This window comes from Meleagris gallopavo, chromosome 5 (assembly GCF_905368555.1).
Source record: "Meleagris gallopavo chromosome 5, MGAL_WU_HG_1.1, whole genome shotgun sequence".
In the NCBI taxonomy this organism is placed as follows: Eukaryota; Metazoa; Chordata; class Aves; order Galliformes; family Phasianidae; genus Meleagris; species Meleagris gallopavo.
In genome coordinates, this window is record NC_139408.1 from 9,265,269 (window position 1) to 9,287,282 (window position 22,014).

The 22,014-nt window shown below is 37.7% G+C and overlaps 1 protein-coding gene across 1 annotated transcript in view; it reads left to right on the forward strand.

Annotated features, from left to right (window-relative positions):
- Positions 1–20,313, forward strand: part of TRIM66 (tripartite motif containing 66) — a 46,216-nt gene extending 25,903 nt beyond the window's left edge. The window contains exons 10-20 of the mRNA XM_085224181.1: positions 149–310; positions 8,580–8,846; positions 9,030–9,258; positions 11,715–11,775; positions 12,467–12,641; positions 13,462–13,769; positions 15,286–15,409; positions 16,619–16,693; positions 17,470–17,622; positions 18,218–18,436; positions 18,762–20,313. Of these exons, the coding sequence (XP_085080307.1) occupies positions 149–310; positions 8,580–8,846; positions 9,030–9,258; positions 11,715–11,775; positions 12,467–12,641; positions 13,462–13,769; positions 15,286–15,409; positions 16,619–16,693; positions 17,470–17,622; positions 18,218–18,436; positions 18,762–18,821 (1,833 nt within the window). The 3' untranslated portion in view covers positions 18,822–20,313. The remainder of the gene's footprint in view (positions 1–148; positions 311–8,579; positions 8,847–9,029; positions 9,259–11,714; positions 11,776–12,466; positions 12,642–13,461; positions 13,770–15,285; positions 15,410–16,618; positions 16,694–17,469; positions 17,623–18,217; positions 18,437–18,761) is intronic.
- Positions 20,314–22,014: the final 1,701 nt, after the last annotated feature.

Below are 22,014 nucleotides of genomic sequence, written 5' to 3' on the forward strand. Positions count from 1 at the left end.
TATTCATTTATCTCTCCAGTTAGAGTTTGAATGTCTTTGTTGTGTTAGTCTTTCTAGTTTTTTTGTATTATGTGTGCTGCGTTGATGCAAGTTTGCTACTGTTTTTAACAAGATTTTGAAAACATTAACTCTTAATCTTGATTTATAGGTCTGTGAGAATTCCACTGAACTTGATGCCCAGAAGCCTGTAGTTCCTCTTGACAGAAGCAAAATATCTTCCATGTCTCAATCATTGGATGAAGAAATCAGTGTCAGCAGTCACTCCCCTGAAACAACATTGCAACAATCAACTTTCCATCCAGTCAGAAAGGTATAAAGAACTTTAGAAAATAAACATGTGAATGGGAAAACATAATTTGATATTGAGTATAACATGGCATTGGAATTTGCAATCAAGGTGAAAAAAATTAAAATACAGTAAAAGTTGGCAAATTAACTTGTAAATACTTGAGAGATAGTCATTTGCCTAACCTTGTGTACATCCTCCAGAAATATGTATACACTGTGCTGTAGCCCAGGTAGCAACAAGCCAGTGTTGTTTAGATACAGCTGGCATGACTGCTCAGCATGGACTAGTGAATAAATAGAATATCTGCTTCTTCACAGAGTAAATTCTGTCCACTTCTTGTCTTTAGTGATTTAACTGTCAGGTCTTTCTCATACCATACTAGCAGCAGTTGAATTTGAAAAAGGACTCACAGATTCTGATGAAATCCTGAAAGGCATCCTTAAAAATACTGGAAATAACAAGAATTGTTAGTGGAGATGTGATGTCTAAAAGAGTTATAACAATTCTGTTATACTCTTTGTGTATAAGCAGAAAGCTCATAAATTTCTGTATCTGTAGAATATTTTAGCATATGACATAGCCATCCTTTAATCCCTATACCCACTGCTGGGCATCCCTAGCTTTTGAAGAAGAGGCAAAAGCAAAAACAAAAACAGGATAATTCATCTTTCTCAGTAGATTCTTGCTGGCTTTGAATACCACCAGTGCATTTGAGATGGGTGAACTCCCTTTTGTGTCTCTATAGTTTGTTTAAAGTACTCCAAACTGCACTTCATGTTCTGGTTGCTCAAATCTGTTTGGTATTTCTGTGCATGACTCGTGCCATGTAGAAGTGTTTCATGGATATTTTTTCTTGGAATTTGTGCATGTAATATTGTGGAAGAACATGTCTTTCCATGCTAAACTAACTTCTTTTTTAAAGCTGTCTTGCTTTATTGACCCAATCTATTTATGATCCTTTTGGGAATTGTAGAGAAACAGAAAGGTAATGATAACTGAGGGTATGGAAGCAGCATAGAGATCAGATTTGGAAGCCACAGTGAAATCTGCAACTGCTAACTTAATCCTGTAAATGTGATGGCACTTCTGAATTGGGCTGGTGGCATCACAGTGTTCTGAGATGATGATGTTTTTTGCCTCTGAACTTTCGTATATGGAAGGAAAACTCACTCAGCCTCTGATGACAGAGCTCAGAACTGAGGGAAAGCTATGTACATGGTCTGCAAATGGGCTGCCTTTGCCTTAGGAAATCACTAAAAGAAGATATACTTAAGTTGTAAATAAGACCACGAACTTTTCTTGTAATGCAGACGCACCCTCAAAGTTATTTGTGAAAATAAATGTTAATGGATTAGCTTTCAGAGGCTCTTTCTATACATGCACTTTGAAAAAGCCATCCTTTTCTTCTGGACCTACAATGGAAGATTTCTTCTAGCAGCTGAAATGAGAAGTCAGAAATAGGGAAGAAAATTGAAGTACAAGTACAAGAGACTAATGTAGTCTGATGTGAAAATGAAGGAGAAAAGAAAGGCCATACAGGTTGAGAACGTGGCAAGAAGAGGGTAGACCTAGAAAAAAAATAAGGAAAGTTTTCTACTACTACTGAGAAGTAGGTATTCTTTTGCAGACAACACGGATCTCTAAAGTTTTTACTGGTTTTCTGGTGTATCTGCAAGAAGTGAGGATGCTTGAGAGCTTCAGTACCCCCATTTTTGCTTGTATTTATGTTTTCCAATGAGCTGTTTGGGGTGAGATCATAATATTTTGACAGCTCTGGCAATGGGTGATTAGAAATGATGAAAGGTAGCAACACAGTAAGGAAACTCTTGAAACATGTGTGTCATGAATGCTGCTTAAAGGCATCTGACTGCTTTTGCTGGCAAGAAAAATAAATGGGAGATTGGTTCTTTAAAGAACGAGAGGATGTATCTATTCATTATCATCTGTTTCCATGCTTGTCTTCAGACAAAAAAAAATTCTGTATGGGTGTCTGTGCACTTTCTATACGGCCTATGTTCAGAACATTTCACCTCTTGTGTTCTTGGAGGGCACAGATGGCACTTGGAAAATATGGTAGAGAAAATGTTTAGAGAAACCTTTTGCTACCAGGAGGAGAAGAATTGTATTCTGCCTTTTAAAGAATACCTGGTGTTGGACTTCTTGGCGTCATTTTGCAGTTCTGCTGAACTCTGACACCCTTCACTGTGTGCCGCATTGCTAGTGGACCTTGACTGCTGAGCTTCTTTCTTTAAGGAGAAAGCTGTGTGAACCAGGATGTAGCAAAACTCAGAGTTAACTGTTTGGTGATGTATTTGTTCAGATCTGTCCGAAAAAAAAAAAAAAAAAAAAAAAGGAAAAAAAAATCTTCCATTAGTCTAGTGATTTTCTTTATTTTGGAGAGGCAAAATATATTAATTAATCACTTGTGTCTGAACTGTGAAACATGCTTACTGTATGCATTTATAATTACGGACTGATGACTAGTTGAATTGTCTGTATATGGGATTGTACTTATGTGTGCCCTGAGTGCTCCTGAGTTCAAAGGTGCTTATTTGAGTTGTTCTGATGAATACTGTTTTCTGCTCCTCGTATTTAAAGCTGATCATTTATAAAATCATTTATAAAGTGGAAAAGCAGTGATGAAACACTTCAGACACTTAAAAAAGTCCTCACGTCTTCACATCTCAGCCTCTGTCAGGGCAAAAATTAAGCATTGCACTACTGAGTGGACTGAATTTTGGCTTTCCATAAGTATAAGGCAGACATTTCTAGTTGGTGTCAGTTAGAAACATTGATATCAAAGCTACTGCTATGTTAATGTTTGCACATAAAACTGGAGCAGAGGCAAGAATAATAAGATATTTTTGGCCTAATTGTGTTTGCAGGAGTAATAAGGGGCATACAGTCCTTGTTTTCCATATCTATACCTAATTGCTATTTTAATGTGATGAGCAAGGGATCTAAAGGCTGTACCCAGTATTTAAAGAAATGTCATAATTACTGTATATCTAAAATAAATTTATAGTTTAAGGCTTAGATAATGCTACAATGTATTCTGTCATTATTGCAGAGCTAGCTGGAGCATTTTCCTCCTTAGACTCTAGAAGCACATCCCTTCCTTTATTTTGGAGCAGAGACATTACTTCTGGGAGAGAAAGATTCCTCACCTTGTCCAGTTGGATTGGATCCTGGGCACATCCTGTCCTGTCCCTGCTCATCCTAAAAACATAATAGGCTTTGGCTCTCATGGCTCCCGTTGGAACACTGGGATCAGGATAGCATTTGTAAAGCTAATGTTTGATTTTGTTCCTCAGCAGCTTTTGAAGATTTCTTCCCTTGTGCTGTTATTTCTCCATTTGCTTAAAATAAATCTCTGAATATGTCAGACACGGTAGTTGTAAATTATTACTGAATAGTGTTATCTGCTCAGTTATAACCATATTCAATAGCAGATGCTTAGGAAAGGGCAGAAGAATCAGACAAGTTTAAGTTGATCGTTGGTTGATACACCACATCAGCTTCTGAAAACCAGCTCTTTAGAGCCTTTCTGAACTGCAGGTTGTACCCAGACAATTGTTTTGCAGCTGTTCATGGACCCCTTCTTTATGAATTTGTCTAATAATTTTTGAGCTCACTTTGTATTGCTGGTCTCAGCATTCTGTGACATGAAATGGGGAAATAATAATAAAAAAAATTCCATATCATCTGAGGAACATCCTGAGAGCATTTTGAAAGATAATTCTGTTTTAGTCCAACTGTATGCAACAGTGGCATGTGATGGGCGGCGTGGCACTGGTTCACTGTGGGCTCTCCCTCTGGGACTCAATGTGTGGGGACTTCATGAGCATCTACATGCCAACATCACCATTGCTGCAGGTTTATCAGAAAGAGTGGTTGATCTCAGTCTGTTGTATGTGGCATTCTTGGGTATTCTGCCTTCAGTGCTTTTGTCGTGAATTTATTTATTAAGGACAACTCTTCCATCTTAGGGCAGGGGCTTTACTAATGGTATTTTGATTTTGTGTTTTATTTTTATTATTATTATTTTTTTCTTCAAAAGCAATGTAAAATTTGCGGGAAGGGAAGCCTTAGGGTGCAAGGAGCAGGTTTTATTGTCATTGGTATTGCACTGAACATGCTGTCATTGCTTACTGATCAAAAATAATTACTTAATACCTGACCCTAGAACTTTTTATCTGAACTTATGTGTGGAGTGAGTTTATTGCTGTTTTTTTTCCCCTAATTATTGGCAATTTTAAGGGGATTAGATATGAAATAAATGATTATAGTGGTCCTGCAAATTTCTAGGGTATCACAGTATTTTTTTAATTTAAGGAATTGAGCTGCTTACAGAACAGATATGTTCATGCTTAATGCAATTAAGTACATTTCCCAGAATGTTAATTTAGCAAAACCTTTTGCTTTGACCTGGAAAAAAAGGATAAATAAAACATGATGCTGCTTGCTCCATACAATCTCTTCCTCCTTCCACTTTAAGCCAGCTCCAATTTATTCAGACAAAATATTAAGGAAGCTTTGGATTCTTTTTCTCATAAAAACAGAAAGGAAATCCTTTGGATTCTATTCTGAAGTGGGGAAATAGGAAAAGGAAGCATGTGTACACTGTGTTATCAGTGCCGCTGTATGTGGTGAGTTAAACAACTGGATTGGAGTAGTACATTTGTTTAACCTCCTAGCATAACGAGCTGCCAGGGGGATTGCTCCACTTAATAGCAGCCGTTCATTACTCTGCAAGCATTTGCGGCGTGTTATTTCTCTTATAGCAAAGAGAATTGGCGGTTCCTAGTTTTAGCTTTCTTTATCTGTGACACTTAAATGTCAACAGCCTTGAGATTTTGCCAAAACAATCCTAACAAATCCTAATCCCATTGTTTCAAGGTAAGTATTTGCTTCTCAGAATTCTTCTGTATTAGTGCTGCATGTTTACACTGGACATTTTTAAATGCAAGAGTGATCAAAGAAATATTTGAACTGAACAGTGTATTTATTTTTTGCTCTCTGAAGGCACTTTGCATGTTCTTTACTCTTAACTTTCAGTACCATAGCTATGGAATTTGTGATAGGAAGCATTTTGGGGTGGTGATGCAACTGCCATTATATTATAAGGATCATCAGACCAAAATTAATTATGAAACAATGAGAATTTTACTTATAACGTCACAGATGTAGTTGGATGTGCCAGGCTGTACATTAAAATGTCAAAAGTTTCAAAATTAACCTACAGCTGAAGCCACCATCTACTCAAGAGCATAATTAATGCTTGTTGTTGTTCAAAGGGTGTGATCTAAAAGCAATAGAGCTTTTATAAAACAGAGATCAATTCTTTCTTTAAAGGCATCCCGTCTGCAAAAACTAGCTGAACTGTCAAGGGAGAAGAGAAATTTTTGCTAATGGCAAAAGAAATGATTATTTTAGGGAGTGAATTAATAGGTTATTAATGAGCCTTGTTCCCAGTGCATTGTTCACTTCACACTTGACAGCAGCTCCATGGATCAGGATGGAATGTGTCTGTTCTTAACTGTGAGTTTTAATATTTTGCACTGAAAGATCATAATGTTGCTTCATCATTAAGAAAACTACAAAATTAACTTTTGCCCCAAGGGAAAGACAGATGGCAGTTTGATGGCCTCATTATTCTTTTTTCCTTTTTAACAAGAGTACGGTTTTGTATTAGCTTATATAATCCGAAGAGATCTCTTAAGAAACTGATGCTAGCTAGAAGAGTAAAAAATATATAGCCATACAATGCAATTAATTTTCAACTTTCTAACAATATTTGCTGTAATAAAATTTTAGGTGTATATCTATTTCTTTTTCCTTCAGTAGTAGACCCAATGGTTGCTCCCAGTAAGTAAACTTGGTTCTCTGAGGCCAGATATAATCCTACTTATGTAATAGAGCTAACATTTTACCCCCAGCTTTTACAGTTATGCATAGGCAGATCATCACAGGTTGAGGCCTTGATATGTAACACGTGATGGCACAATTTTATAATACAATTAAAGGACAATGTGTGTAATGATTAGAAGAAGTGAGCAGCCACAAGGTCTCCACTGAATGTGCTGTACAGCTTTGGGTGATGTTCTTACCACACGTGCACCCAGCATGCCCATTCCTAATGGAGCACATCATTAGGTACTTCCTATGGAAGCCCAATTCTTTGGAGAATCAAGCTAAATTTAACTGCCTCTCAAGGAATTAAGTAGTGCCCACTGTGGACTTTGAAATAAGGGGAAAAGGCAAGGCTGATTACAGTCCCTCTGTTCATTTCAAGCAGGAATTCTGTTTCTTATTTGTTTATTTTCTGTATGTGATTTAAGCACAATTCACTTATTTATTTTACCATCTGAAAAAGCCATGTGATAAAGAGTGATGGAATGAAAAGCAGTATACGTGTTCTCTGGGGCATTCTTGATACCACATTTGCCACTCCATGTGCAGGAGCCTGTCAAACAAATTATGGCATGAACTGAACACTTACGGTATTTGTGGTCATCTTTATGTGTCACCATTAAGACTGGGTTCTAAACCTCTGCAATAGAGGAATGGGAGACAAGGAAAGTGGTGCCTCCATCAATGCATTTCCTGTTATGCTGTGTTCTATCTTTTTATTCTAATGTGAGGTAGGAAGAACACGTTTCACTAAATCTTGCTGGTTCCAAGATTTTTTCTAGTCCAGAAATCTTAGATTTGGGAAAGTGACCTCAAGAGGAAGGTGTCTAATACCCTGGCTGTGGAGACCCAGTAATATCTGCGGTGCCTAACACATGGAAAAAGCCCCTCCAGAACTGCTAAAAATAGCCTTACTACTTACATTTGATGGTAAAATGGCACAGACCTTCACCAACACTGCAGGAGAACTGACTTTTTTTGTCTCAAATGGAGGCCACTTAGTCTCACTGAGTATGATCCCAAATCTGTGGTCAGTGCTGTAGTATTTATTGCAAATTGAGGAAAAGGAAATAAAATTACCTCCTTAAATGAAAGTTGATGTCCGTGGGCGGAATGTTGTCTTAGCATAGGTGATATGCATTGCGGGCAGAGAGGTTTGAGACTGATGCCTTTGGCACTATGTAGGATTTACACAGGCACATCTGACAGACCAGTATGCCTATATGTCTATACTGTATTTACCACTGCCAGATTGATGGACAAAGTGAAAATCCAAACTGGATTAACAGTTGAGAAAAATGCTAATTAAATCTAGGAAATGGGTCTCAAATTCAATTCTAAGTCATAGGCCCCAAGCAGAAAAATCAGTATAAAAATGACAACTCTAATTCACATGCAATCAGAAAATTTCTTTTTGTCTTGATTTATTTTGTAATAAGTACTACTTACTGTATTGTAGTCAAAAAAAGGATTTATTCAGTCGATTATCAAGGGTAATGAAACACCAATGAACTATGGAAAACTGCATATTGAAATGACACAGATCTACATAATTCTTAAGGCTGCTTGTATTTGCTTCATATGGATGCTAGCAGAGACCCGATTTCAGTTCAGCCACGTGTTCTTGGATGTAAGGCAGCTTAGGAAAGTCACGTAGATGAGTGGATTTGCTTTGTTTTGCATAGCAGAATTTCTGACAGTGACAAATCACGAGACATTAGCATGTGCATTTTGCTAAAAATGTCATTGTAGAGGCTTCAGTAAATAGGCTATTCCACTTCTTTTGCAGCCACACTTGTAGATCCTTTTCCTTCTTATGATATTTAAAGGGCAAGTATCTTAAGTTTAAATGGGACAGATTTACTACAATAAAGTATTTAGCATCGTAAAGTAACAAGTTTCATCCACTTAATGTCAGATCTGAATCTTATTTCTTCTAAATCTTCATTCTAAGTAAAATTATCTGACAGTTTCTGAATAAAATGATGAAATTTCTGGTCAGAATTTATTTCTCCAGGTGTGACTTACTGGAAGTTAGTAGGGTTGACATCAAAGATAGTCGTAAGTATAATATTCTCCATGCTTAGATTTCCCCTTCGTTGTAGGTAGTTAAAAATCTGAATCCCTTGGAGTGATCAAAGAATGGCAATTTTTGTAAATCACAGAAGAATAACCTAGGCACCTCCTTTTCTAGTTTTCAGTTTCAATAGGGGTACTGTGAAGCTTCTGGAAACGCTATTGGATTACGATAGATACTCTCGTGACCTTATGACTCAACTGCTTCTTTAACAATAGCAGAGTGTCTAAGCCATGACAGAAACAGCAGTATTTTGCTTCTAAAACCTGGTTAACAAACTGTTTTTATTTCCTTTCCCAGCCTTCAGCATCATTAGGTGTGGGCTTTTCAAACGATTTAGAAATGGAACTACCTTCAAGATTATCGAGGTCAGTCGACCCACAGGTGCAAGGCATAGCCACTGTGGCACTTGGCCCATCCCCAAGCACCCGCTGCGACTGTGATACTCCACCAGAGCCAGTGCCCAGCTACAGTTTGGCACTGGGAAGAGCTTCAGTTGAGCTGAACCCTGGGGTTTCTACTGCCCTCACACCAGGTGATGCACATCAGGGGAGCGCAAAGTGCAAGGTAGGAATCACTCAAACTCCTCTACTGAAATGAAATCCATTTTCATTGATAGCACACGTTGTAGTTAGTCATGTAAAAACAGCTGTTCAGTAAGTATGGTTTTCTTCTGGTACTTAAAGACTGATTTCGTGTTATTTTTATTAAGAAAATTAGTAATTACGTTTAATATTTTTTCCTCTGAAGCTGGAAAATGAAGACTTCAATTCTGTGGATCATCATCCAGAAAACAGCTTGGCTACAGCTGGGCAAGATGTAGTGAGTGAATTAAGTCTTTCTATGCAAAACGTTCTGGAAGAACCTATTAATCTTTCGGTCAAAAAATCTCAGCGTTGTACTTCTCCTTCTGAACTGCTCAGCAACAATTCTCTTCTTCCTGTGAATGCCAGGATAAGATCACTTACAAATGAAGAAGGTACCAGGCTTTTCATTGTTTCATTTAGGTTTGGGGTTTTTCTTTCTTGTTACTGTGCATTACAAGCATTGCAAAGCAGTTTGCATATTAATGTACTTTCATAAATGTGCTTCCCCAGCAAGCTTCAATTATCAAGTACTTAATCCAATGGAAATGCATTTGATCTCATTTGTGGAGAAAAACTTGAAAATTATATGCCTTGAATCTGTAACATCCTTCAGCTCTGAGCCAGAAACGTGTGCATCTGTGTGAAGTACCTGGAGTATTAGTTCTCTGAGAAACACTCCCATTAATGAGACCTGCAGTTATGACTATTGAAGAGCTGATTTGGAGAGTCCAAATTCAATTAAAAAAAAAAATTACTTCCGAAATGTGATGTGCCTTCTGCTAAGTTCTTCACGTCAGTAGCAGAGCAAATTTTTGTGAGGTTAATATATTACACAGTATGTGCTTTTGCTTGGCTCTGTCTACTGTGGAACATTCCCTTCAGCCAAGGCCTATTTCTTTAGTCTTAATAGGGAATTAGACCTTATTTAACTCTTTACATGGGCAAATTGCCAGCATCCTTGTGCTGCACTGTACAGCCTCATTCCTGCAAACTCTAAAAGTCAATGGAACTATTCATGCAAGCAAGGGATTTCGGGATCAAGCTGCTATTCTGTGACTTATGCCAATATTTGGCTGCATTTCCCTGTAAAAGATGAATTAATATTTCTGTCTCCATGCTGTATTTTTATTCAGAGAATCCTAATTAGTACAAAGAAGACGTAGTTCAGTGAGCCAAGTAGATGAGTTGGTCTTCTCTAGATGTACTATGCCAAATTGAGACAATTATGCCACAATCAGTTGTGTGAGTAGCAAGGATCATCTGTGCCCCTAAAAAGCTGTGCCTCAGTCAGGCTTAAGTCTTTTGGAGATGAGCAGTTGTGTAGTGTCTGGGCTCTGCAGTTACTGCGCAGCTCAGGGCTGAACGCAATGTTACAGCTGAGGCCTCTGGGGCACTGAGCAAACCAGCTCCTGTGTTTTACATTCCTCACTACAGGTAGTGGGCAGCGTTTGCCATTTTTCTGCGGCTTCATTACATGATTAACTTGCATGTAGTGAATAGTACGACATTAACCCTTAGTTATTTCTACAAAACAGTTCTCATTTCAGTCAGTTATTTTCCTATGTTAATTCATTCACCTTCCTTCATACATGTGGTACTTGGTGTTGTCTCAGTTCATTCCTGCTGACTTAGGAGGTTTTTCCACGATGTATTAAGATAATTTTTGACTTTTTAATGTTCTCCAAAGTGCTTGCAACTCTTCTGGGTTGATGTCTTTCTCAAATTTTTATAAGTACGCTTCCTCATAAGCCAAGTAGCTGATGGAAAAGTTGATTAATACTGGGACTCTGGCACCGTCCTCTTTTTTGACAAAGGGCAGCAAGAGCTTCAGACCAGTATGCAGTCATGCTTAGTAATTCTTTCCAGATCCTCATCTACTGAATTTCAACTTAGCAACAGTTGTAGGTGAATGACATGAAATACACTTCTACTTGTTAGTCTTGTTTTGTTCCCAAATGACTGAGAACAGTGATAGAGTATCATGAAGGTACATTGCTCTTATGCAACAGGATAGGGACCATAGACTCCAGCTACATTTCCTTTAAAAAAGAGTATTTTGGTAGCACTAACTTGTCTCTGGATAGACATATTTATTTTCTTGTTAATATTATCCATGTCAAAATCGTAACAAAGTTCTTATGGGTGATGTCAATATACAAGATGCTATTCAAGAGCATCTGTTAGAGCATTCATCCCTGCCCCTATTCTATCCGTGCCCCTATTCCATCTCTCCAAAGTTGTTTCATTGCCTGTGCCTGGTGTTGATCAAGAGTTGTGGTTATTTACATGCTTATATAATGGATAGTTTTGAATTAATATGTTTTTACATTACGTACCCTGGATGCTATAAAGGATCATACAATATAGCTTTCGTCCTCAAGAGAGTCAGAATTTCATTCCTGTTTTTGAGTAACTGGAATTATCCAGAAGCTTCTAAGCATGGAACAGGAGACTGCAAAGACTTCCTGAGCCTTAGACTGTGGGTCTGCTTTTGTCAAGTGAAGGCTGTATAGCAAAAAGGATTACTCATATGTTCCCTGTGTATGGATGTGTGCAGTGTGTCTGTATATGTCTATAATTCCAAGGGAATGTAACCAATTCAGCAAAATGTTTTGGAAAGGCTCCTCATATGCAGTACAGAAGTTGTAGTTAAGGCAAAGACAAAGAATGTTCCCCAGAATAGAAAATAGCACATGCATTTAATATACATACTGATGAACTGATCACATAATTCACTTATGTTATCATATTAAACACCAGTCAGAAGTACATGAATATTAAAGTATGTTCTACCCAAATCTGTCTCTGATATTATAAATATTTTATTTTTTCTTCTTTTCTGTTCCAGATTCCAGTAACTGTGAAAAGGAACATTTTGAAATGGTTATGAAAAGCAATCAGAATGTCAGGTAGCAGTCTTTTTTTATACAACAGCACTAGTCATGGAATTTTATTCACGTATTTAGAAAATTTCTCTTACTTAATGCTAATGGAAAAGTTTTTTTAAGAAGAATGCAAGGCTCCTTATAAATAATACTAATAATTCTGAAAGTTATGGAGTATTCTCTTAAACTTGAAAACTATGGCTTAAAAGAAGTGATGTGTTCACGCATGCCTATTATTCTCTTGTGATTTTCAGAGTATATAAATGAAAACATTTGTCATTTGAACAACTGTAAACTGTTTAGTCCAATTTAAAGCCAAAAAAGTAAATTGGGAACAGGATTAATATTACGTTGGGAATTTTAATAAGTTTTGTTTTTGTCTATTGCTTTGCTAATATCTTAAGGTTGAGTGTTATGCTGAGTTCTTATTTGAAAAGTATCGAACATGACTTGGGTTGTATGCCAGTGTATATGGGGAAAGGGCAGAAGGTACTGATGCATTTGCACACATGATTAAATGAAAGTGTTTGCACTCTGATTTTATAAAGAACTGGCATTTAAAAATCCTTTTAACCAGTTAACCCTTTAGTCAACTTTTAGCCACAGTTAATGAAGGAAAAAGAGAAGAACAGTACACGAAAAATGTTGAAAATGAGTAGGGAAGAGAATTTTGTGGAATGTGATTGAATGTAACCATATGTTATTTTAATGGTAGTGCTTGCCCTAGAGAGCCAAGGATCCCCTATGTGAGACTGGAACGTCTGAAAATATGTGCATCGGAATCTGGCGAGCTACCAGTTTTTAAGCTCCAGCCACAGGACAGTGGGCAGGAGGGCAATTTTCTTCTAATAATTGAGCATGGGACCCGGTCTTCAAGTATGGCTATAAAAGTGAGTGGGATTGCTTGAAGTTTTACCTGCTTTCTCCCCGTTGTCTTGCTGACTTATAGTATTCAGAGTTCCTGAAAGTCATTATACACTTAACACAGGTTTCTTGATTCATTTCATTCTTAATACGTCTGTGATGGGCTGAAGTAAGAGGATGCAGCTGTTGTTTGCTGTGTAGCTTCCTGTTACTTCCATTTCTGAGAAGTCCATCTCTGAGATCAGATAGCTGTAGCATTTTTGTGTTCTGACAGCCTAGATTGACTGTCAAATTGCAAACATAGGATAAATAGCTTGAAACTGAGCTGAATTCTTGTTCAGGCATCGCAACATGAGTGATAGGAACCAATTCCAGAAATAACAGTGTTATAGATTTTTGAAAGCTTAATATTCTGTCACTTCCCCAGTGTCTTAAAAGTGAACTTCTTTCCGCAGAAGGAAACTGGAATTTATACTGGGAAGAAAAAAATATTTTCTTGGTTTTTTTTTTTCCAGTTTCTTCCTGTAAAAATTGCACCTGCACCTGTATAATGTGCAGTTTCCATGAAGAGCAAATAAAGTCATCAAAAATACTGTATCTGGTATTCATGATGAGAGATCTGTACATCTCTGTCTGTGCTATAACACAATGGTATGTAAAGGAAATGACTTGACCTGGCCGACCACTGGCCAGTACTGAGCTGAGCATAGGCCTGCCAAACCCCGGTGTCCTCTGCAGAAGAGTTCACTGTAGAGAAATTTTTTTTTCTTGCAGATTACTGCTGCTGTTCTATATGTTCTGTATGAAATTGATGATTGTGTTATCTCAGATTTTTCTTTATTCAAGATAAATAAAGGTGGTTCACCTGAAGGACTGAAATCCAAAGAGGAGAACACAGATGACAGAAAATTTCTCATAACCCAGACTGCAGGACAAATAAAATCTGCTCCTGCAGATATTCCATCTGTCGATCAGAAGCTCACCAATGGTACCTCCATCATGAAGAAATCTCCAGTTACTCAGGAAGTGAATACAATTGAGAATGAAGACTTCTGTGCTGTGTGTCTTAATGGAGGAGAACTGCTGTGCTGTGATCATTGCCCCAAGGTCTTCCATCTCTCCTGCCATGTTCCAGCCTTACTCAGTTTTCCAGTGTGAGTACATGTGATGTTTTGCTAATGTTGTAAATTTGTAATGTGTTTGTAAATGCTTTCTGGTTATTTCCTTGGGGTAGAATGTAACCTTAGGGACATATGTGTCAACCAAGTAGGAGGGTAACTGCATCTCTTTCTTACTTTTTAAATTATTTTCTTAGAATTGGAAGAATCATCTTACTAGATGAAACATTAACAACTATTCCAAGCCATGCGTGCTTTCTATAAAGTTAGCTGGCCACTATGATGAAGGAGATAGCAGACCTAGAGCTTTAAAAACATTGTTAGATCTTACTGGAGAAAAATAAAATTCTAACTTTCATGCCACATCTGTTGTGTAGACGTCAGCTCTTCCCTGCGTGAGCAAAGGCAATCATTGACCTCCTTCTTGTTCAGTTTTCCAGCCAGACTTAGGGGAAATTTGGGATTGATGGAGTTTTTGTGGCAGTGTTTATTTAGAACATAGATTTCTGAAGAATTATAGTCCTTAGCGACTTCACGTAGACAAATTGTGACAATGATACAGACTTAGTTACATGTCCACATACCAAACTTCAGAAGTAATATACATTACTGGTGTTGTGTCATTCTGAAGTCAGCTACAAATCATTTTTAGGTGGATCCAAAGACTACTTTGTGCTAAGGCCAAATAACAGTCTCTGCTGTGCAAATACCTTGTGGGATATTACTTTGGAGACTGTAGTTTGTTCTATCTGTTCAGAAAGCAGTAAGTTCCATGTCTTGGCTTTTCCCTCTTTTCTGTAAGAGCTGAATCATCACTAACCTCTCATTTTAAAGCACTGAAAAAAAGTTTTCCTTGTAAAATAAGCTTCCTACACAAATTTTAATTTCTAATGAAGTATATTACTCTTGCTAACTAAATTTATGTATTCATAGTTCTGTAATAGACATATGTCTGGTTCTGATGTTGCAGAAATCTGGCATTCTCCTCATGATATTCTTCAAGGGGTTTCTGAAAATAGATCTACTAGGAACAGTGCTTAGGCTCATGCAGAATTATGTCTATAATTACGTCTACTTGTTTTGGGACCCCACATGCTTGTGCACAATAACTTTTGTGATAATGCTATTTTCTTTGATATTCCTTTATTACTTCCTTGATGTTTATTATCTAATGGATCAAGTTTTGTCTTATGATCCTATTGTTGGCTGTTTTTTCACATTGCTCGCTGTTAATTATTTTATTTGTTTTCAACAGCAGTTTGATGAATGCAGCTACACACATTTTGGTTATATGATTTCAAATGTTACCTATTTTTTTTTTTTTTTGTCTGTAACAAAAGCAATGCAATAAGTAAAATCTGAAATGACTGCATTTTGAGTTGTATTCCAATACCTTCAAGAGCATTTAATAGAACGGGCTTGAGATTTAATGTTATCTGCAGTTGTAATGTGTGTTAAAAATGAGAGTTTAAAATATAGTGATTTCTGATGTTTGTTGTTTGACAAAGTGGTGACCAATTCTTACACAGATTCTTGGTTTCTTATTTTGCAGGGGAGAATGGGTGTGTACACTTTGCCGTAATCCAATGAAACCAGAGGTAGAATATGACTGTGAAAACACACGCTATGCTCATAGTTATAATGCACAATATGGCCTTGATGACTATGATCAGAAGGTGGGAATAACTACATCCTGTTACTATATAGGAAAGGACATATGACCTCAGCTTGAGACTTTGTCACTTCATTGGAAAGTCAACTGTTTTGAGTTAGTTGCTCCTAGATGTTTCTGAGGATAATAAATACAACAGAAGAATTGTTAATATTCTCTTATGTTGTTTTGTTCTTTCTAGAAAATTGTTGTTTACTTCAAAATGAATGTGATGCAATAGAGAAATGAACAAGGAAGTCACATTCGGCAGCAGTGCATGCTTCTCTGTGTCAACTGTGCCTGGCACTGTGCCACCACATCTCTTTCTTTCAAGACTTGGCACGCTCTCAGACATCTGCTTAGGCCAGTTGCAAGGACATTTTCTGATGCGGGCACTTTTTGACTCTCAGCTGAATCGCAGTCAACTTACTGACTTCATACTGAACATTAATTACTTTTAGGATGACATCTAGGCACTGCTAAACCAGCATAGAGGAAATTTTATTCTTTTGTATCTTCATTACCAGTTTTCTCTTCCAAATCGCTTAGTAAGACTACCATTTCTTAAAGTCTGTTTGATGCTAGGAAGCTAAAGCTCCAAACAGATGTCCTGTGTATATTAGTGACAGCTGGACAGAGATACTGAGTTCACACTGCTGAGTACAGTTGCTGAGCTGGCACTGCACAAATGAAACCTAGCATTAGGCACTGTACTTAAGGGCACCAGCAATGGTTCTCAGAGCACTGCAGCAAGGCCTCTGAGCCACAGCACCACACAATTTCATCTGTGATGATTCCAGACCTGAGCTACATAAAGAGCTGGATGTGACTTCTGAGTGTTTATGTGATTCCTGTTTGCATTACAATGTGTACAGCTGACCAGAAATAGTCATGATCAGGGTGTTGATTTGTGAAATTCTTTTTAGAAAATGGGATTGGTTAGAAACTGTGTCAGTGAGGAATTCCCAAGAGTTTCCAGGAAGGACATATGCATGCAAAATACGTTAAAAAAAGCTTTTTTTTTTCCCCCCGTTTCTTTTACCATTCTCACTTTCTAAACTATAAAAGGCAACAAGGCATAACATCCCAGAGGTTAGAATGAAGCATGCCATTTTGCAATGAAAGTGTAAAGATTATGTAAAAAACTCCCCTTGTTGTTAGTAGAATTAACTAAGAACAAGGATGAAACTCACTTGTTTTGGATTAAAATATATTTCAAATTTGGCTTCTACAGAAGTGTGAAAAGCTGGTGCTTTCCCTGTTCTGCAGTAGTATGAGCCTCCCATTCCATGAACCAGTCAGCCCCCTGGTAAGTACTGAGCCCCTCTGTGTCAGAGAGAAGCCAAAGAATATTCTGGCACACATTGTGAATTAGAGAATTCAAAGAATTGCAAGAATTAGATTCTTGAAATTTTAACAGTGAAACAGAAAGTGGAACAAGTTAGAGGAGCAAAATAAGAGAAAAAGAGTAGGTAAACATGAAGGAACTCTGCAAATAACAAGATAAAAACCATTCTACCTAATAAAGCTTGCACTGATCTAATGGAATTATGTAATGTTATCTAACAAGTAAGTTTCGATCCAGAAAGATTTATGGAGAGAGAAATCCTGGCAGTTGGTGCCATTGAAAAAGACTTTTGCTGACCTTTAAGAAGAGCACATATTAGTATATTTTCAGTCACTCTTGGCAGATTGCTTCCCACAGTATCAGCTTCCAGTACCTCGGCACATTATTTTTATGAAGGCCTGGGGGAAATGGCAGCCAATTATCAGTGTTACATATATTATTGATTATGGTTAAATGATGACATTTCTATCTGGGATAAACTTTAGGAAGTGCAAATAGCACAGTAGTCATTGAAGTGTGTTATTTTCAAGACTGATCTTGCAAGCAAGCATCATTTAATCAAACCTAAAGGCACACAGGAAGAGAGTGTGCAAGTGTAGGTATCAGAAGACCAGAGTTCTCCTCTTTGCTGCAAGAAATCCTCTGCAGTGACTTCAATCCAAGCTTGGATAGAAGTCCCTGGAGAGAAAATGTTTTAATTAAAAAGGTAACGAACCTGTATTCTATTCGTATTGCAGGCTCAACATTATTATCAGATCATCAAAAGGCCAATGGATTTGTCAATCATAAGAAAAAAGCTGCAAAAAAAGGATAAGTTCCACTATTCTGCACCTGAGGAACTTGTGACTGACGTGCGTCTTATGTTTTGGAACTGTGCAAAGTTCAATTATGTAGGTTTCTAATATACATGGGTGAGGGAATTCAACATGGAGGGTTGTACTTAAAGCTGTCACAGTGGCATAGCACTACTGGTTCCATTGACATTGGGTGTAGGGTTGGGATAAGCAAGAGGATTAATCAATTTTATTCACTGGAAAGAACATATTTTTTTATTGATGACAGAAGTGGAGATAACATGCATCTGAGAGCTGGAGATGCATATGGTCTAAAATTAAAGAGGATATTTTAGCTGACAACTTTCTAGAGTGACGCCGAGTTTACTGTGAGAAACCATCTGTATCCAGAAGAATAGCTAGGAAAATTCAGGTGCATGGAAATTCATAAGTGATGGCAAATGCTATTCTTTCTAGTCCACTGCACATCTCTTTTCTTAGAGGTGCAGAATCATCTCCCTTAATAGCAGCATCTGGTTTTTACTTACACTGTTAATGCAGAGGGACTAATGGCCTGTAGAAAGAGTGTGGGAGACTAATGGAGACGAAGCAGAGAGAACCAAGAGAAGACATTAAGAAAAGGTGGGCATTTATTTCATCCTTGATGGTTTCTGTGTGCAGTAAGACTGAATGGTTATTTATTCTCTTACAGCCAGATTCAGAGGTTGCTGAGGCTGGACGATGTCTAGATGTATTCTTTGAGGGCAAACTGAAAGAGATTTATCCGGATAGGCACTTCCCCTCAGCGCAACAAGATGACAGTGACTGTGAAGAGTTGGAGAACCAGAACAGCAAAATGCCCCCCCAGGATTTTCACTGGCCATCACACGAACAGGAGTGGGTTCAACCTAAAAAGAGGCGACGCCACACTGTAAGATTGCAAAAACAGAAGCATTTGGTTGCTAAGTGGCCACCCTGCTAATTCTGTTTGCAGCTACTGATGGGAAGTTTTGACAGTGCTGTGTGGGAAAACTGTCAAGCTTCTATCACAGAAATGTGATCAGTTCTGCAGTTTTATGTCAAGATCCTCTCAGTGGGATAAAGTGTCAGTTGTGTATAAGAACGCGAGAATGAACAAGTGAAGTCTCTCAGGCCACGCAGTTATCTTCCTAGCAGAAAACTCTGTCAAGTTTTTGATTTTTTTTTTTAAAGACTAAGCCCTCTAGCTATTCACTGTTTGTTTCCTTTGTGCACAGGAAAGCGACAAAGCTAAAAGAATGACGTTTCAGACTGCTAACAACCTTCCTCAGGTGTGACCTGCTGAAGATACCTGATTTGCTAAGAGGAATCCAGCAGAATAACTGACAGAATTAAGGTGTGTGGGAGGAAAGCAAAGCGCTTGGGCTGTTAACTTATCTTCTCCTACTCTGCTGACCATATGCCTTATTTGTAGATCTTGTGGATAGATAACAGATCAGGAGTGTTTGATTCTGTCCATATGTTAAATCACGTGTACGTTTTGCAATGTTTACACTGAAGTACTGATGTTTTGGTGATAAATAATGATTAATAATAAAAGTAACATGCTAAGAATATTTAAAATTGCAGTACCATTTCATAATCTGTTCAACATGACATCTCTATTTTATAGAACACGGGTAACCATGTAATAATCTTATAATGACAGTGTGAATATCGGCCGTGCTTTGTGATAAATACAATGTGTGGTCATAAGACATAATCCTGTTGTCTTATTCAATGATGTTTCTGGGAGCTTGACTGCTCGAGGCCTATGGGATACAGTCTAATGTGATTATCTGATTAGCTGTTTCTTTTGAAGCAGAGCATTCTCATTAAGTGACTAAAGAGCTACTGCATTATGTGACACAGCTCTGTGTGAGCTGCTGCTGAGTGCACGCTGGATGCTCAGTTTGCAAGGAATGATTCTCCTGGTATTTAATTCGTGCTCTATAAGGCAGAGCAGAATTTTTGGGATCCTCAAAGGCAGCATTACTGCACAACCCAGACCAGTTGTTTTTCTTTAAAGCAGATCACTTTAGTAAGTTCACAATGGAGCAATTTACGTGGTTATAGAAGTGCCTATAAAATAACATCATGTACCCCTGATTTTCTCTTATTTCTGTTCATTTCTTGTAGACGCGATGATTAGCAATGCTAGAAGATGACAATAATGTATATGTGTAGAAGTTCATACAGGATGAAAGGATGCCTAAGCTTTTGTTGTCCTAAATTCTGCATCATACTGGCAGAACAACTCCAAGGGCTGAAAGGCAACAGTTCACTGGAGCAAAGGATAGAATGTAATTTGTAAAGCCTAAAGTGTAGAATAGGTAACAAAACATGGTGCCTGATCAGAGTAACGGTTTGCAAGCTACTCTCCACCTCTTCCAGAAGCAGATGAGCCAGACATTCACTTGCCAATGCTTTCTCCCCATGTATGTGAGGGGCATCTCCCTCTATAGAGCTCTGCCTAGCAGCTTAAGGCTGGGCTGTGCTCTGGCTCTGAGAGAGAAATAGATTGTTGTGGATCTCATACCCAATTAGAGTCCATTTTAATTACTGTCCTGTAAATAAAGATGATATTTTCAGCATAGGTTATAATGGGCTATTTGGTCTGGTAACCATGTATGTTATTTTAGAATAACACTTTAAAGTAAAGGTTTATATATGAAAGAGTAAGATGTGAATGTTATATTCTGCTGTCTGTGACTTCCTGTTTGCCATTAACCTGATGTTTTCTTTTCTTTGGAAAAATAAAGTTCTGGATATTATAAGCTGACTGGAAAACTGTGAGATCAAAGTGTGAATTCTTGTGTGCTTGCTTTCTGTCAAATCTGTGTTCTCAAAGCAGTAACTATCTTGGCACAACTGAATTAATCACCCTTATCTGTGTCTCCTTTTCTCAGCCGGGAATTAATTCCTGTGCTAAAGACTGATCTTTTAGCATTAGTGGCAGAAGAATGATATGCTGTATAGCTTTCAGCTGGTGGCAAAGGTGGGAATAGGAAAGACTCATCACTTTTATTTTTTTTTCCTGAAAGAGTTGAATGAACAAGAACCTACTTCTCTTTCATAAAGACTGTATATTTGTAAACTGTATCATTAGTTTTGGAAAATGCCTGTTCTAATCAAATGTATCCAAGATATATTTTCCCCTCACTAAAAATAGAAGTGCACTAGTTTGTCATCATATGTAAGATATTGGTCAGGATAAGTTCTGGCAGGGCACTATGGCCTGACTTGTTTTTCTTGGGATTACTTCTTTAAGGCATAGCAACAGTTTCAGAAAGTATTTATGGTCTACAAATCATGCTGGAAAGGAAAACAAAAACTAAATTTGTAAGTGTGACTTCACATAGTTTCATACCCAAATCTGTGGGTGAGCAGCTTCAGAAAGCACTGCATGTTGTAAGCATAACATTATCCTTTTCAGAATATGCCCTAGGATTGCTGGCTTGATGTTTCTTCTGCTAAGCATCATACAACCAGGGCCTATAAATTCACAGGGAGTTTACTCTACAGAAACCCAATTACACAGTGATACTTGGTAAGGTGTGAAAGGAAGGATCTCCCTTCTAAAATCAAATAGCCCATGTGCCCCAAACAGAAGTGGTATGTTGTGTAGTTACTTCTTCCTCTATCACACAACCTGTTTCACAATTCTGAATAAATAGCAACAAGGAGGAATCCCTGAAGTTTTCCACTGGAGTACAGCAGAAACAAGTTCCAGGAGCATTGTGGAAACCCCAGTGAATGCACGAGGCTCCTGCAAATGCCACCAAGGCCACATTTTTTCCTTTTACCTTTAGTTACATGTGCAATAGGAAAATCATCTTTATGTTTCAGCAGTTGTGGAAGAGAATAATTGCACTTCAGTAACAGGTCTGTTGAAGAAAAAATGATGAGCTTGGAGTTTAAATGTATGTTAATGTTCCAGGGAACACAACACTTACTAGTGAGATGAGAAAACTATTCGAGTATACTTGATCAGAAGAAATCATAAATATAATAATAATAAAAAATTAACAAGAATATTCCATTGGCCAGTCAGACAATGCAAATGTTTTCCTGATTGGTTCCTCCTTGTTGGTTTATGGGAATATAAAACCACTGGCAACAACTTTCTGTTTGGAAGGCCTACTGACTTGAGGGGGGAGGAATCCCTCTTCCTTTGCATGGGTCACATCTGTGCTACTCCAAAGACAATTAAGATGTAATTAAGGCATAGGAAACTTTTAATCTTTGTATAGATGGGAAGAAGCAGACAAATTCTGGGGTGCACAGAAAATTCTGGGGTTTCTGAAAATAAGGTTCTTGAGAGGCATTTTTCTAGTAACATCTTCCTGCATAGGATGTGGTCGTAACATGCTTCCTTGTAAATTCTATCTCATGATATATATTTGCTGTAGGAAAGCCCTTTTTAGATTAAGAAGATAAGACATGCAAGTGTTTTTTTCACAGAGCAAATTGAGTGGGTAGTGTCTGACG